General features: G+C 34.1%; 1 protein-coding gene across 7 annotated transcripts in view; it reads right to left on the reverse strand.

Annotated features, from left to right (window-relative positions):
* The window catches only part of CSRNP3 (cysteine and serine rich nuclear protein 3), a 207,813-nt gene that overhangs the window by 137,171 nt on the left and 51,953 nt on the right, over window positions 1–18,689 (reverse strand). The window contains exon 2 of one of the 7 annotated variants that reach the window (XM_074215813.1): window positions 14,569–14,913. The exons of 2 other annotated variants lie outside the window; for them this stretch is intronic. Coding sequence is in view for 1 of the 5 variants with exons in the window: in XM_074215810.1 (XP_074071911.1) it covers window positions 3,924–3,927 (4 nt within the window). In the remaining 4 variants the exon portion in view is untranslated. 4 more of the 7 variants (XM_074215812.1, XM_074215818.1, XM_074215810.1 and 1 more) reach the window with 4 other exon arrangements.

The following is an 18,689-nucleotide window of genomic DNA, read 5'->3' on the forward strand; positions in this document are numbered from 1 at the left end:
TTATTATAGAAGCAGTATGCTATTAGTGAAAAAAAACCTTGGACATATAGTCACAAATGATTTGGTTTTGAAGTTTGTCTCTGACATTTAGTATGTAATCCTTCATCTCAGCTCATCTGCAAAATGAGGACAATAATATTTATACTATCCATCTCACAGGGTTATTGTGAGGAAAGTCCTTTGTAAATCTTAAACTGCTACATAAATTAATAATTTTGTTACATTTAAACATGTACACTGTACATACAATAAATAATACTTTTTATGCTTTTCTTTGGATAATTTAAAGCTTGGATTTGGCACATTTTCCACCAAAAGTATATGCTGACCTACATTTCTTTACCTCCTTTTCATTCTGCATAGCCCCTTGAGTAAAACTGATACGAAATGATAGAAAACTGAAAAGCAAGGGCATAGAAACAAGCTTTGCTTTGGGGAAGGATAGAATTGGAAGAATTAGTTCCCTACAAATGAAGAAAAAAATATAGTCTACTTGTCAGTCTTCCATCATTGTGCTTTTACAGTATGGTCTGGTTAAATTATTTTTTGAAGGATATGAATAATTTGTTATGGGATTGTACAAAAGAATCACATTTTTAGTATTCTATTTGGCATTTGATTATTTTTTCCTGATCTCCCCCCCCCCTAGATTTTATAATACCAGTTATCTGTTCAGGAAAAAAATACTTAGATAGAAAATAATATTTTATACAAACTCTGAGAAAAGAATAAGTGGATTGCAGGTTAGACTATATCACCTATTGTTAGGTTGAGTGTCACCTTTATGGTGTCACTTTTTTCCCAAGGCTCTGACAGGATAACTAGTTTCAAATGATTGCAAAGACAGACAGGTAGTCAGTAAGACAAGCTATCTTTGAAAAAAATTTTAAAGATTCCTGAATACATTATACCTGCCCCACTTCAGTATGATCTACGCAACTGTTCCTCAGTTGCATAAATAGGTTTTGTATTAAAAGAATCTCTTGAAATCAAACTTCACAATTTATAAAAATCTACAGAGTATTTGAGAAAACAAAGCAAAGCTTATATTTCTATTTAAGGTAATAAAAACTACATAGCCCTTGGGGATTCTCCCAGTTCTAAATCTATGACATTATAATCTTTAAAAAGAGATCCAAATGAAAATAAGATACACTTTTTTTAGGGTTTTTTTTTTAGGTTTTTGCAAGGCAAATGGGGTTAAGTGGCTTGCCCAAGGCCACACAGCTAGGCAATTATTAAGTGTCTGAGACCAGATTTGAACCCAGGTACTCCTGACTCCAGGGCCGGTGCTTTGTCCACTACGCCACCTAGCCACCCCCAAGATACACTTTTAAAGAGGTAAAACCTTAATTTTTAAAATTTAACAATTAACATTCAGTAAATATTTTTCACATGCTTAGTATGTGCAAGATATTGTGGTTTACCTGTACCACACTCATTATACATCAAAGTTTAGATAATTGGGACATGAATTCATAGCTCATAGAAATAAGGTGAAGAAGTAAATAAAAAGTTTGTCTCAGGAGTCATAAGGGTTGGATTCAAGTTTTGCCATTCAAATATACCAGGAAGTGGAATCTTCGCCAAATCACTTAATTCCTGAAGAAACTCTAATGATTAGTCTCAGAATAGTAAGAGGGAGTTTCCTCATTTAGGACTTCAGATATCAACAGATGGACAGATTCAGCACTTCACTTTCCCACCCCACCCCACCTCCAGTACACAAATTACAGTTTTATACAAAGCAGAAAAAAATCCAAGTTTAGAAGGAATTTGCATTGAGACACAAATTACCCAGCATGTGCAGGCAAGAAATTTGCACTTGCATATACAGATTTCCTATCATTCATGACAACTTAACAATTTCAGATAGAAAATATAGATGATAAACAATAGCTAGGTGATAGATAATAAGGTAGGTCTAATATCACATTTTCTGAAGAATCACAGTGAACTCCTGCCCCTCCACTCCAACCCTACAGTATTTTCATTATTTATTGGGGAGCTTAAAGTGGTAGCAATTCCATTTACATGGCTAATGGAATGGGACAGCCTAAGTGAATTTGTATTCACATTCATTCAGTCCTCCCACACATCCCACCCCCAGAAACATACAGGCACAAAGGCAGGTAGAAACTAAATACATCCATAGAGTAACAGATGTTTATGTTCAGTAAATAAAAAAAAATTTGATTATTCAAAATAATTACATTAAAAAATCAAGTTTCTAAAAGCGGTGATCTGAAGTCTTTAGATATGGATTACAACTTAAGTAAATAAGAATCCAAAATACAATTTCTTGATTAAACATTATTTTGATTTTAGGCACATTTCAAACAGTGGAAAATGTGTTTTGTTAAAAAGATTTCACTGTCCATTCAATACAAAAACATAAGATCATTAGAGTACATTCACTTTTAACCTAATTATTTTAATAAGTTTAAAAAGAAAATGTATAAGGAGAAAATATATAACAAGAAAATGACAATTTTACAATTTGTTTTCACATCACACATTAAATTAATTGTTACTTTAAGTCAACAATAGAATGCTGGGAAAAAAATGTCACAATGCCCCAGCAGAGTGATAAAGGATGAGAATCTGGCCCTGAATGACCACCTCACACTGTGCTCCATAAACATTTGACATAATTGTCCTTCACAACTTTAAATGTGGCCCTTCTGTGTTTGTTTCCATTTATTTAAAACACACACACATACATACCCACAAACACACATACATACACATGCCAAATTAACAAATCTCAACCATCATGGTTCTATGTGGAAGACAAGTTTAAATAAATATATATTTGCTATGTGCATGCAAAACATCTTTAATCTTATGCAACAAAAGAAGCCAATAGCAATCATTTCTTGAGTAGACATTATTTTTGCAACTTCACTTTTCTGCAACAAATCCACCCCACCCCCAACAACTATTACAGATGGAAGCAAACTGACTTCAGAAGTGAGAGTACGATTTTCTATGACCAATATTTACTGATGGCTTCATATGGTCTCAATTTATAACAACATAGTAACTGTAATCAATTTCTCTAGGAAAAAAACTTATTAAGTTACATACTTGAAAATTGAGGGGTGAAGGAAATTCCTAAAATGTTCTCATGAAGAATTATACACAAACACACACATCTCTAGGCTTCTTCTGGTCAATCGTATTTATTCATTATAGTGAAACACATGCCTATAGGGCTATTATTCTCAAACACTGATAAAGGGAGTCAATCCAGTGACCTCCATAGCATTTATCATGGATTGGAATCACTTTGCAATCTAAGCTGGTATTTCAAGTTAAAAGGAAGACCTCTCGGAAAGTTTAACATGTTGAACTCCTAATAATAAAGATTTAAAATTAGTCAAGAAAACTAGAAATAATCAGAAAACCAAAAGAAACAAAACCACGTAGAATTTTTAAACCACCAAATATGAAACGGTAAAATTAAAAAAAAAACTTTCAACATGAAAAATCTTATTTTTTGCGGTCCTTAATTTTTCCCCAGTACCTAAATTAGAAGAATGAATCCCAGTCATATCAATAAGAATCTTGGTCAAGAGGAGAATTGTTTTTTTAATTCCAAAGCATCTCCTAAGAACTAGAGGAATGAGATTAGAATCTTTTGCCTACCTGTTCCCGTTACAAAGTATCAAATCTTGGGGCTTTGGAAAAGTGACTTTACTCGGAGGCTGAAAACCCGATTTAATTTTCTCATTCAAACAGCTACATCCGGACAAAATTTCCATTCAAGAGTCCTAGCCATTGTGTTTCTAATTACAAAAGCCAGAAAATGGTTTATGTGCATTTGAGAGACTAAAACAATTCAGTCACGGCAGAAAACCTAGAAACCCCAGTTTCTGAGACAGAGGAAAAAGTGCGGCGGCTCGCCCGCAAAACCATACCCATCCTGGCGTGCGCCGATGCCTCGCTCTACCTGTGGACAGGGCTCTGCTCCTGCCCAGGAGCAAGCGAGAGCCTGGGCAAGCTTCACTCGGGGCGGTCCACACTTCACTGACGCCTCTCCCGCCCGCTAACGATTGCTGCAGAACCGACTACATTTTTTTTCATTTTTTCATTCAACTCTTCCAGCCTTCTACCAGCCGTGTGACCTTTGAACTCATTTCTGTCTCCCTCCCCTTCTGCAGTCAAAGCTACTGTGCTGCCCTCATTTGCATAAGGCTGGGGCAGGCCTGCCAGGAGCTGGAATGGAATGCTGGGTAAGGAATTGTAGAGCTGCGGTTCAGCCAGAATACCTGAATCACGGGAGAGCCTATTAGAAAATGGGCTCCGATTTTATCGGGCTGTCAAAAATCGTGCTTTCCCCTCGTGTTGATTAAGGGATAAACGTTTTTTAAATTCTTTATTTGCAGACCCCCTAGGATCACCCCCAAACAAAGTCTATCTGTAGCAGCTGTGGTTTCCTAGGAAACCCAAATAGTCAAATACTTCATTTAAATACACGGGGTTGGCCGATTTAAAATTCTCATCAACTTCTCTGTGTTTTTGGAAATGCAATTAGCTGATTTTATTTCAACCACTAATAAAATGAACAGCACTATGGTCAGACTTCAGATCACTGATTTTAGAAACTTGATTTTTTTTAAATGTAATTATTTTGAATAATCAAAATGTTTTTATTTATTGAACATAAACATCTGTAACTGTGGATGTATTTAATTTCTGTCTGCCTTTGAACATTGTACAATTGTACATATTATCAAGGATTTCTCTTCTGTTTTTATGTTAAAAGACCTGCTGTCATTCTACTTTTTTTTTCACATTTACTGGAATAACTATCAATTACTGTGCAAATTCCATAAGCAGCTACTATAACAACAAGCAAAATATGTGATTCAATGTGAAGGGTAATATTAACCGTGTGTGTGTGTGTGTGTGTGTGTGTGTGTGTGTGTGTAGCATTAAAATAAATTCTAAAGCAAAAAAAAGGGGGGAATGAAAAGGAAACAATTTAAGCCCATGATATCCGTTGAAATTATACACTAATGAAGATACAATGTTAAGTTAAATTATTGTTAAATGACAAGATTAGATGGACAAGAATAAAGATGCTTATCTGCCTTTGGAAATATCATTAACTATTTTAATTATCCACTGTGTCTCCCCTTTCTACAGGCGGCAACCTCCCTGTTTCAAAAATTGAACTTCTCAAATGCTCAGAGACCATGGAAATAAGAAATGTTATATTCCAGTTATTAGTGCTCATGTGCATAAAAGTGTGTTCATGAACACATTTTGCCCTTCTAAATGGTGAATCAATGGGAAAATACCTTTTTCACATAATTAAATCATTTCTCCCTTGAAATTAAGCTAATTTGTTTGAAGATGTGGAGCAATTTGTGTGAAGCAAGGTTTTTATAATCATTCCCATATTATTAAAAGATCTAGGAAATGACAAAATACATAACTGAAATTAACATAGCTAAAAGCTATAAATGGCAAACATGTTGCTCTAATAGGCAGTTGAGATTATAACATTTTCAAAATAATGCTTTAGTTTTATGGGATAAATGTTTATTATTTTAAAAATCAAATATCCTATTAAGGAAAAAACAATAAAAATATGTAATCTTTGATTTATACAGCACTCTATTTCTTAGAAATCTAAATAGCAACAAAATGCATGTGTATGTTTATGTGTATGTTGTTTATATATACATATTAGTATCCATAAGCAATACATATATAACATACCATATACATATATTTAATTCCAGTAAAAAACTGAATTTAAAGCCTTTTTTATCTCTATATTGCTATCATTTTATGCTATTGCTGTCTGGACAAATTTTTTTTAATTCACACATGGATTGCATTTGTATACACCTTCTAAATTTGTGATGCCTTAAATACTTTTTGAGGTATAGTATTATTCTCTCTCTCTCTCTCTCTCTCTCAACCTCTTTCTCTCTCTCTCTCTCTCTCTCTCTCTCTCTCTCTCTCTCTCTCTCTCTCTCCCCCCCCTGCACACACACACACACACACACACACACACACACACACACACACACACACACAATTTTTTTCCCTAACAAATCTGATTACATCAACAATATATCCAGTGTTGGATCAATTCATGTGCATCAGTCACTCAATATGTTGCAAATATCTTACATGCAAAGTTTTTTTTTAAAGAAGCAACATACTATCCTCATTTAAATTCAATCAAATATAAAAAAGTATTTGAGCAATCTATAAGATAACTGACCTGTTCAAATTGTAGTAGTCCTAGTCCATGCACTGCTTATTAATTAGAGTCCAAAATACATTGACTATCATTTTATAATATGTGCCATCATCACCGAAGACACTGTGTCTTCCTGGTTCCAGCGGAATCTTCTTAAATTTCCCAGCACTGTGTTTTATTGCTGGTACCATATGCTTTATTGTTCAGGGACAAGAGCTTCACTCTGCACAAAGACTCATTACCTACTGCTTGCTGAACAGCTTCAGTCTCACTGAGTCTGCCTACATGTGATCACATGGGAGTTTTGTCTGAGAGAACTAGGCATGCCACTGATTTCACTGTGTCTATGGATATTTTTATCAGCTGAGGTCTACTATGAGGAAGGAATAACAAATTATGAAGCTGCCTTAAGTCATTAATGCAGCACAAATTATGGAAATCCCTTCACAACATTTTTTATTATTATTGCAGAAAATATTTCAGCTGGAATTCAAAAGAAGCTACCTAAATCTTATTTTAATAAGAAGCTTCATAATAGTTAAGGAGGGGGATGGGGAACTGTCATAATGCACTATACGGTTTCCTGTCTTCTAAAAGTACTTCTATATTAATGCAATAAAGGCATGTTGTTTCTCCTGTTAAATAGATTGCTAGTATTTATTTTTGTCTAATGCTAAGCTTTCTAAAAAAGATTTTCCATAAAAAAATCTCCTTAATGAAAATCTTTATTAAGATTATGTAGATATATATCTATTGTAGTTGCACTCATGCACCTTAACTTTTGAGAAAACAAATGATATTGTTATTTTTATAGATGAATATAAGAACTACATGATTAACCAATAAGCTAAGGTCTCCCATAAAAAAAGGCAATTCTCTGAAGAATATTGAATTTTCAAAGAAAACCTCATTTAATAATTTTACACATGGTTAATATCAATTCTTAAAACTGCAGTAATTTATTTCAGGCTATCTATTTCCTACCTCTACAAAGCATATGGCACTCCTTATCTGATTTCAATTTTAACAAGTGGTTCTCGTGATGATTACCCAATATTTACAGAAACCTAGTGCTTCATAAATATTAAATTAACATTAAATTGTCTTTCTAAGTCTATAAAGGGTTAATTAACTCTGGTTGTTTCCACAATTTTGAAAAATGGAGATGGCTTATTTAGTCACATTGCACTCAACAAAATATTAATAAACAAATAACAAAACCATTCCTTATTCCTTTCAAAATCTCCCTAAATTGAATGGTAATTGACAGTTTGTTGATTATTAAGCTCAGCAAAATCATGTGACAAACACAAGCTGAAGTGCAACAAAAGCTAGAGCCTCTACTTCTTAATGAGAATAAAAACTCAGCCAGCATCATGATTCAAGATTAAAGAACAAATTACTTCTTGTGTTTAGTTAAATAAAAAAGAGTCAGTCCTTTAACATATATTTGTAGGAGTGTTTGTAAAGCTTGCAATAATTAATCCAGGAAAGAGTGATCTCAACTTGTTTAGACCTTAGGATTAGACTTTCCCATTAACACTAAAATGTTTCTGGAAAATTATGTCTAATTTGTTCACAAGATTTCAGGCATCATCTGGATTTTTAATTTTTTAAAGTACAGAAAAGTCGAGTTATTAACAAAATTGTCTATAGTAACAGCATCTCATCAACTTTGTACTATTATTACTAAAGAATACAATTAATGTTACAATGCCTCTATTTTATAACTCCTTTAATTTATTTGGGATTTTTTTCTCCTGATGCTTAGAACAGTATTTTAAAATATTTTTACATGCCACTATTTGTGTGTGAGTGCATGTTTTTGTCTTCTCTCACCAAAGTATTTATATACATTATATTTTTTGATCCAGTGCTAAAGCAATTACAAAACCCTGTAGGCATTGTTTGAAAAAATTATGTTCCAAGCTTTAATAGTGTATCAGAGATCTTAAAGATATATACATTTTGGCTAATATATCTTATGATGTCATCATGCTAATGTACAGGGAAATAAACAAAAGGCAGCCATTTTTTTTCCTACTGCAGCACTTCAAAAACAGTGACATGAAATGCTTGCCAAATGGAGGGAAAGGCTCAGCAAAAAACAAAGTCATTTCCAAGTTTTGGGGGGTAGTGTTGGAAAAATTACATCTACGGGTAGTTTACTGTATATAAATGTGTATATATTTATATGTGTATATTTGTGTATGTAGAAAAGAAATCAGTGATAAGAAAATAATTTAGGTATTGAGAATATAAATCAGCTAGTAATGAAAGCCAATTATCAAGAAAATACTGTTTCCACAAAGAGGAGATTACAGACAGCAATATTAACATTATAAATGTGAATAGTCTGTCAAATTTACAGATGTTGAAAAAGTGTTTCATGATAGGTAGCAGAGCATGAACCAAAAGCTAGAAGAAGCAGAGTAAATGATGAAACTACAATTCTCTTCCCAGTTCTAGCACTGATTCATATAACCTTGGACAAGCAATTTCAATGTCTTTGTGCCAAAGTTTCTATATCTTTAAAATAGGAACATGAAATTGTTTGGAAAATATGGCATGGAAATACAATTTAACATATTCATTTTTTAGGACCTTGGTTTTTTCAGTAGGGTAGGTCACCATTATCAGTACTGAGGAAAATAAGAAAAACAAATTTGCAATCTGACCATTTTAAAGGAACGTTTCACACAAACTTTACAAAGGCACTGTTCAACTGACAGGATAGGGAGATAGAGCAAGAAATCCTAAAGGAAGCTTATGAACCATTATTTCAACATTTAATTTTGCAGATAAGGAAACTGAGGCCCACTGGATGTGAATATGCTTTACCAAGGTCATACTTACAATTAGAGCAGTGACAGTGGCAGAGCCAACACTAAAAACCCAAGTCTCTAGTGTTTTATCCCCCCTATGCCAGATCATTTTTTAAAAATGCACATATGGAAAATTTGAAATTCAATTCAGGATATGATTTAACACAAATCTGCTAAATTAATGTTAGATTAGAGAAAATTACAAAATATTCATGATTCCAATCAAAATTCAGATACAGTATTTCAGCTACTCTGCAAGAGGATTGTAGCGGCATTTCTGATTCTCACATTACATAATGAACAACTGTTCATATTCTCTTATATAACAGTTTCATCAGCCAAGACTTCTTTAAATTTGAAATGAACAGAGAAACACAAGTTAACAGTTTAAGGAAGAAACTTCCAAACGAGTCTAAAAGAACATTTTAAATTCAATTTATTGTATTAAAAACAAATTCACAAAAGATTTGTTCATCTCTTAGTATTGTCCCCTTATAGTTCTTAAAATTAAATTTTCTCATATAATATTAGGAAACACCACAGTATAATTTTAATGCCTCTTTTGTACTTCCAGAAAAATGAATTGGGCTATCTCTAGGTTACCAAATCTGCCTGATACCCATCATAAGTAGTGTATCAGTCAAAGACCTTTGACAAATTGATGCTATCTTCCTCATTATCCTAATTTGAGAAGGTAAAGTCTTTGAGGGCCAGACTTGTCCAAGGTCACACAACTAGGTAATCATTAAATTGTCAGAGATTGAATTTGAACTCAGGTCCTCCTGACTCTAGGGCTAGTGCTCTAGACACTGTGCCACCTAGCTGCTCCTGATGTGCTTCCTTTTATGATAAAATCATTTAACAAATGTTCATTGAATTGAACTTAATTGAGGAGGATTTAGGTTGAATCAAGAAGTAACATCACCTATGCTTCTAGGATCCTAATTCTCAATCCAATTCAATTTGATTCAACAAAAAAGATAAGTAAACATTGATTATGGTAAAGGAGGGAGAGTTAGGTTGCACAGTGGATAGAGTTCTGAACCTGAAGTCTAGAAGACACATCTTACTGAGTTCAATTCTGGCCTGACACTTATGAGCTGTGTGATCTTGGGCAAGTCACTTAACTTTATCTCCCAACTGAAAGATGACAACAACAACAATAAATCACAAGGGTGTCAAGCTAAAGTACTGGTGGCACAAAGACAAAAGTCCATATGAATGAAGCATGCCTTCAGAAAATTTTCCATGGGGGAATAGTGGAAGAAGTATAGTATGGAATTTAAACAAATAAATATGAGTCACTATTAAGTTTATTGGAGGAAAAAGTAAAAAAGTCTGACAAAGTAATTCAGGAAAGTTTCGGGAGAGGGATATCACTGAAGGCTTCATGGAGGCAGGGGTCCTTTGAGCCTTGTCATTGGATTGAGCCTTGGATTGAAGGTTAGATAAATGCACTACTGTAGGAGATGGCAGCATGAGACAGAGGAAACTGTGACTGTTGTGTAGAATGCATGGAGAAAGTAATATAAAACAGGTCTGGAAAGATAAGTTGTTTCTGGTGGTATTTATTCAAAGGACCACACCTAACAAAATGAGGTGCTCTTACTACCCTCTCACACACCTTCCTCTTCTCTGATTCCCTCAAGATAATCCTGTACTGATAATGAAGTCTAACTGTCTCCAGATTAGCCAGCTCCAAAGCCCTGGATAATTCAAATCTGTTCTTGAAGTGCAACAGCAATAACAATATGTATGAGAAAAGAAATACTGTTTTAGGTGATTGACAAAAGGAAAGAGTTGAGAGTGTGAAAAGAGTATTAATAGGGTGAGACTTGGGAGAGTTATGAAGAGAAAATAGTCTCTCACAAACACAACCAAAGCACAATCAAAACGGTCTTTTGTAGGGGCAGCTGGGTGGTGCAGTGGATAGAGCATGGGCCCTGGAGTCAAGAGTACCTAAATTCAAATCTGGCCTCAGACACTTAATAATTACCTAGCTGTGTGACCTTGGGCAAACAATTTAATCCCATTGCCTTGCAAAAAGAAAAAAGAAAAACCACTCTTTTTTTCCCCCATTTGTACATCTGATGTTGATATTATAATCATTATAAAATAATTTATTAAATGTAATTGAGATAGCCCATTTAGGGACTCCCCAGGATTTCATTCACAGTCTCTCTGGAAGAATATGAATGTAAGTCACAAACTAATAGAAAATAGAGAAAATACATATAAAATATAAAGGAAGAAAAATAAATTTACAAAATATGAATGAACATTAAGGATACATATATATGATGCTATCTTCCTCATTATACTAATTTGAGAAGGTAAAGTCTTTGAGGACCAGACTTGTCCAAGGTCACACAACTAGGTAATCATTAAATGTCAGAAACTGAATTTGAATTCAGGTCCTCCTGACTCTAGGGCTAGTGCTCTAGACACTGCGCCACCTATGGTGAAGAGCAAGTTAATTTGAAATCTAAGCAGGAGGCAATAGAGAAGGACATAGCTAGATATTTCATTACAAAATTGAGCAGGATTGGGAGAAATCATCAGATCTTCCCCAAATGCAGCATAGAGAAGTGAAAGGAGACTGGATTTGGAGTCAGAGTTTGAATCCTGACTATGTAGCTTTTTGCCTAATGATCATTGACAAATAACCAACTTATCTTCACTGACGCTTATATTCCTTATCTATAAAATATGGAAACTGGATCTTTAAGATTCCTTCAAAAATAAAGCATCTAAATTGAAAAGAATAAATTAAGTGAGCCCTCCTATCCTGGAAGGGAGATATTCATTACCCATTGCTCAGATAGGAAAAGACTGTAGAATTAGGTAATGAAGCTAATCTGGAACAAATTGAGGCATGGAATAAAAGATACTATGTAAAAAGGAAAGAAACATTTATATAGCGCCCACTATATTCCAGGCACTGTATTATCACATTTGAATTTCACAACCACATTGAGAGGTAGATACTATTATTATCTCCATTTTTACAGATGAGGAAATTAAGGTTAAATGACTTTCCTAGAGTCATAGTTAATAAATAGGTAAAATTTGAACTCAGTTCTTTCTGACTCCAGATCCAATTCTCTATCTACTCTACTCTATCCACTTGGTTGCTTTTATAAAAAGAAAATAACATGTAATAATAAAATGTAACATGATATAAATAGAAAAGAAAAACATATACTATTATTTGTGGCAAAAAAAAAATGTTTGTACATGAAGGAGGGTCCTTGAAAGAGTTTAACCATAATACCATATTCTAAGTCCTAATCTTTGGCAAGACATAGTTGGTCCTATGTTAGCCCACCACCCCCACCCCCACCCCCAGGTAAAATAAAGATGAAATAGAAGGATTGGAGGGTAACTTAAATGAAATTGTTATGGTAACAATGCTGAGTACTTATCTTACTTCCTAGCACTTGTCATGATATTCAAGATAAGTTTGGCTGCACTTATATTTCAGATCAAGTCAACAAACATTTATTAAGAATTTAAAAGATATTACCTAGAAAGGGTCAAAGCCTGAAGAAATCTGATTAAGGAATCTCTATACCCCAGAGTTTAATGGAATAGACTCTCCACCAAAGTCCTACTATCAAGAGATAGAAAAAGTCCTGGATTTTGAGTTTCAAGTTTGGAGCCCTAGTGTCTTATTTGCTACCTGTGTCAGAATGGACAAATCATTTAAATTCTCTGGGCTCTATTTGTTCATTTGGAAAATGAAGGTTTTGGATTATGAGATACCAAAGAATTCTTGCAACTCTAAATCTTGTGCTCCTTGAACATATCAGTAAGTTCTACTAAATTAGCAGAAAAGCCATGAAGCTTAAAGAAGTGCATGACTGGCAGAAGGTTGACTGCCACATGCTGAATTTTGGGGGAACACAACAGCTCTTAAAAGATGGTCTACTAAATTCTCAAGAAAAGAAACCCAAGTTATCCATAGCCATGCCCCCCCAAATGCTACAGACCACTAATAATCAGAAAAATGTAAATTTAAGAAATTCTGAGATTTACCTCATAATAAACAAATTGGCAGTTACAAAGGTAGAAAATGACAAATGTTGAAAGGGCTTCAGAAAATGGGTGCACTGAGGCACTTTTGGTGAAGATGTGAAGTTGCTATTTACAAATCCTTTGACGCAGTGATACCACTGCTAGGCAAACATACCAAAGGAATCAAAGAATTGAAAAAGGATCTTTTTATATGAAAGTATTTACATCATCTTTTTTTTCATAATAGAGAAAGAAGGGGAAACTAAGAACATGCCTACCTATCAGAGAATGGATCAACAATTTATAAAATATAGTATAATGGAATATTATTGTGTTTTTAGAGATTCAGAGAAAACCAGAAGACTTTGATGAATTTATTCAGAGCAATGTGAATCAGGAATACAAATTATGCTATAAGATCATTGCAAAAATAACCAATTTTGAAATATGCAAAAACCTTAGCCAATATAATAATCAACCATGATTTTAGAGGAAAGATGAAGTCTGCTACTCACAGCTTAACAGAGAGATGATAAACTAAAATAGACAGAATGAGATACATAATTTTAAACATGACCAATATAGGAATTTTATTTTTTGCTTTACTGTGTTTATTTATTACAAGGGATTTCCCCCACCCACACCCCTACACACACATATAACCAATAGGAGAAAGGATGAAGGAAGATGAAAAAAGAAACACTTTATAACTGAAAAAAGAATTTAAGACTTTTAAGGTGCATAATAATTGGTATCTGCATCACTGGAAGGAATGCCTACATGGAGAAAAAAGAACCTTCTTTGGAAACAGAGTCTGAACTGGAATCAAGCACCATCATTTATTTTTCTGATTGTTTACCCCAGGGGTGGCTAGGTGGTACAGTGGATAGAGTACCAGCCCTGGAGTCAGGAGGACCTGAGTTCAAATGCGCCCTCAGACATTTAATAAGTACTTAGCTGTGTGGCCTTGAGCAAGTCACTTAACTCCATTGCCTTGCAAAAAAAAATGTAATTGATTATTTACCCCAGCTTCCAATGCTTTAACCTCCAAAAATTACCTGAGATTTATTTTGCATATATTTCATATAACCTTAAATATATATATATTTTTTTCTCCCAATGAAATATAAATTCCATTAAGGTAAAGACAGTTTTATTTTTGTCTTTAGTATACCCAGCACTTAGAAGCTGGCACATACTCCATAAGCAAACATTAGCATTCTATAATAGACAAATAGTCTAGTATCATGGAAAAAAGTTCACAGAGTAGAAAAAATGTCTCTGCATCACTCCTGAGACTTCAGGAGAGGAAATATATTACACTGAACCTAATTATGTTATTTATATTAGACAAATATAAATGTTTTACATGTAGATTAAAATCAATGTACTGATCAAGAAACCCACTTCCATTCTTTATATTAATCACATAACATGACTAAATACAAGAAATAAATGAAATTCCTGCAGGCAAGTCTGCATATCAGTCTGACTCAGTACCTTTCTGTTGATGACAGTCTACGATTTCTCTGACATGAAGAATGTCTTTTCTTCCTTGTTTCTGTGAGTCTTTTCTCGACTATATTCTCTTCCATTCCTCATTTTTTTTTATCAAGTTTTTAACTACTGAGTCACATGTTGCTAGTACTTTTGGTCTAATTTTTATAGGGAAAAGAAAGAAGTCACTCAGCTTCATGTTGAGTGATTTTGATTGTTAAATATCTCCATTGTTTGTTCTTATTCTCTATAGAAGGTGGTAATTTTTGTCTGTATTGTTGTGGCTAAATAGTCATATAGCAATTATTTCTTTAAGCATAGTAAAAGGGCATTACAAAGTCAATTAGCCTGAAAACAAATAAAAACAAACAATTAATTTGATTATAGGATCAAAAATAACATTTTGATATTTAACTGCCCCTAAAGAATAGCAGTTATGAACTAAGATAATTAAAGCATTTGTTAAAAAAACAAATACAGTAAACCCAGGTCATACTAGATTACTGATCTCTACCTTTATCTGGAAAGTATATAAAATATGGCAACTGCTATTGTCTGTAACTCTACTTTTTTATCTCATAAGATATCTTGAAACTATAGTCAATTATCCAAACCTCAATAACTATATTAAAACTGTTCTGTAGATGGCTACTGATATGCAACTAGTATAATAGCATAGAAAGTTAATCTTGGAATTAGACAATCCTAGATCAAGTTTTCCCCTTTAATAAAAAAAACCCCAAAAACTCTGACCTTGGGCAATTCAGCTTGCTTCCTAGTGCCTCAGGGCCAAAGGAATGGGGGATCTCCATCCCTGAGTTTTCTATGGCTTAGGTTCAGACTAGGAAAATATTGCTGTTGTTTACCAGGAACACAGAGTTTTGAATCAGAAGTTGAAATTGTACCTTTTGTTATCATTATGGTTTATTTCATGTGTTTATAAAAGGAGAATTTTCTTTTTTTCTTTTCACAGATTGTATAAGAGACAGCATGTCTTGGAATCACAGGTCCTGAGTTCAAATCCAAACCTCTTCTATTAACTGCCTATGTAACTTTGGGCAACTCATTTCTCCTTTCTACTATACCTCAGTTACCTCAACTTTAAAACGAGAAGTTTCCTTTCTAGTTCTAAAAGTCTAATCCTAGATTTATCCTCAATTAGATTTACTTTATATTTAATTTTAAGCAAATTAATAATAGCCAGAATTTATATAAAGGTTTCAGATTTGCAAAATGCTTTACAAATATTACCTCATCTTATCCTCACAACCCTGAAGGGTGCTATTATTATTGATTGATTGATGATGTTTGTCTTTCCTTCTGGAAGAAGCTTCTGACATCAGGAAGGTGATACCATGACATGTACATATATTGGAGTTGGATGAGGGGGTGCTGTGCTAAGTTACCAGCCTAACTTTCTTCTCTGGAGCCATCAGGATCCAGTGGCCAGATATTTATCAGGATGACTGAAGATGGACCTAGATGTGAGGCAATCAGTGTTAAATGACTTGCCCAAGATCACCTAGTTAATAAGTATCCAGTGCCTTAAGCTATATTTGAATTCAGGTCTTTCTGATTCCAGGGCTGGTGTTTTAACTACTGCACTACCTAGTTGCTCTTCATCTTTTATAGATGAGGGACCTGAGGGAGAGATAAGTTAAATGACTTGCTCAGGATCATACAACTTATGTATAGTATTTCAGATTTGAACTCAGGTGCTCCTGACTCCAGGTATTGTGTTAAAACTCTTATGATGCCTATGATCCCACAGAGGAAGTCACTTGAAGTTCACTAAGGTAGAGTAAATTATGGATCCATTATATATATATATATATATATATATATATATATATATATATATATATGTGTGTGTGTGTGTGTGTGTGTGTGTGTGTGTGTGTGTGTGTGCACATTACTACTTTTTGCAGTACTATGGCTAATTAGATTTTTTAAATATTTTAATATTTTAAGCAATGGTAACTTAGTAAAATTTTCATTTGCATATCAAATAAAACATTTTAAGGTAAACTTAAATGCCAGCAACATTCTTTCATTTTAGTTCATTATACAGTAGCTATGGAACTATTCCAAGGATTTTACAGCAAGGTTAAGTATGACTCTGGAGCTATGTTGCTGAAACTCTTCACAAAGCCATATGTCTACAAGACTCACAGTGCTAAAGAAAATTGAACACTACCTTCCACTCTAGAGAGTGGATCTGAAGTCTGGATGCTACATTGCTATCATACTTTATCTCTGAGGCTCCCAAAAGACAGTCTCTTTTTTCTTAGTTGAGCTTTTTGTTAATTCCTTTCCCAAATATGCCTTGTTCACAAATACAGTAGAGAATAAAGAAAGAGGAAAGAGGTATAAAAGAAATTGTTATAGCTTGGATAATTCTTTCTATCCCTGTTGGTCAGCCATATTTAAAAAAGATCATTTTGTTTGCATAAAGAAAGGAATGTAGTTTCTTTTTTTAAAAAGGTTAGAACTGGGAAGGAGGTATTCAGTCATATCAGATTATTTGTAACCCCACTGGGAAATTTTCTTGGCAAAGATAGTACAGTGGTTTGCCATTTCCTTCTACCTCTCTTTACAGATGAGGAACTGTTGCAAACAGGGTTTTAAGTGAGTTGGCCAGGGTTACATAGCCAGTAAGTGTCTGAGGCCAGATTTGAACTCAAGAAGATGGCCCAACAATTTATCCACTTTTCCACCTAGTTGCCCCAGGTAGGGGTACCAAGGCAAAAAAAAAATCAAGTAGGCACCTAGGAAAAAACCTAGGTAAAGCAGTAAAGACAGGTTATAGCAGCAGTTCAGAAAAGGAAGATTAGGGGAAAGTGGGATTAAGTGGTCAAATACTGCTGGGTTTTTGTTGTTGTTGCTTTTTGGGGGGGCTAAGTGTACAGAGTGTGTCTCAAGAACAGCTAGAAGATAAAAGAACAGAAGGATTGGACCTTCCTATATCAGGACTAAATAGTATCTGAAAATTTGGTGATAGGAATGCCTAACACTTTAGGGCTATGGAATAAAAAGCCACCACTGGTGATAGTTTTGTTATTCTGTTGATTTCTGGGTACTTATCAATGAGTACATTAGCTGTGAGTAGTCTCTTCAACAACAGAATTTGGAAGTAAATTTGGTAGTCTGAATTGCCAATTAAAAAAATTTGATCCTGTATAGCCTTTTCCTGGTACATTGTGCCAAATATAAAATGGTTTATTTTATTTTTTTACTTTTTTCTCCATGTTTTTATAGAGCTCTGAGATAGCTGTCTCAAGGACTTTTGATAATGCTCATAGTCTATTGAATTGCAAGTATCCCAGAGGACCAAGAGCAGAGCTGAACACCAGCTTCCATGTTCTTATGTCCTTGAGCATATTATAAAATATAAAAGAGATCAAATAAGACTGGGACTATTTTACAAGCTTGTCACAGACTATTGTTGAGGAGAAATGGTTCAGACTGGATAGATTTGATTATCTTGACAAACCAATCATTTAGTAACAGGTCCTTTGTCATGCTTCAATTTTGTGGTCCCTTTTCCCTCCTCTTTCTCATTCCCTTACATAACTGTACCCTGGATACAGAGTTATCATATCAAGAGGTAACAGGGACATTTAGTCCAACTTGCACCCAAAGAGAATTCTTCTCACAACATGGTCAGGTAGGCATCCAGTCTTCATTTGAATACCTCTCCTCTGACCCTTCCTTCTTTTTAAGTTTTAATCCTATATTTCACCAATTCAAATTTTATATAGTCATTTATCTTTTAATTATTTATTTTCTTGCCCTATGACCACTCATCTCTGGGATAAGTTACACCCTAATGGAGCCTCCTCTATTCCTGATACTAACAATCTGAATTCCACTAGAGTAAGTCACAAGATTTTTTTGATTAGGTTTACTACATAATTATAATATCTATTGTCAACTGGACTCTCACCATTATATAGTAATCTCTCTGTTCTTCCCTTATTGACTATCTCAGACTTGTGTGTCATGGATCTCTTTAGCAGTGTGATGAAATCTGAGGATCCCTTTCCAGAATAATGATTTTAAGTAAGTGAAGGAAATGATAGATTTCAGCTATGGACATTTGTTCTCATCCAACAAGATAGTCT

The sequence above is a fragment of the Macrotis lagotis genome, chromosome 1 (genome assembly GCF_037893015.1).
Source record: "Macrotis lagotis isolate mMagLag1 chromosome 1, bilby.v1.9.chrom.fasta, whole genome shotgun sequence".
NCBI classification, from domain to species: Eukaryota; Metazoa; Chordata; class Mammalia; order Peramelemorphia; family Peramelidae; genus Macrotis; species Macrotis lagotis.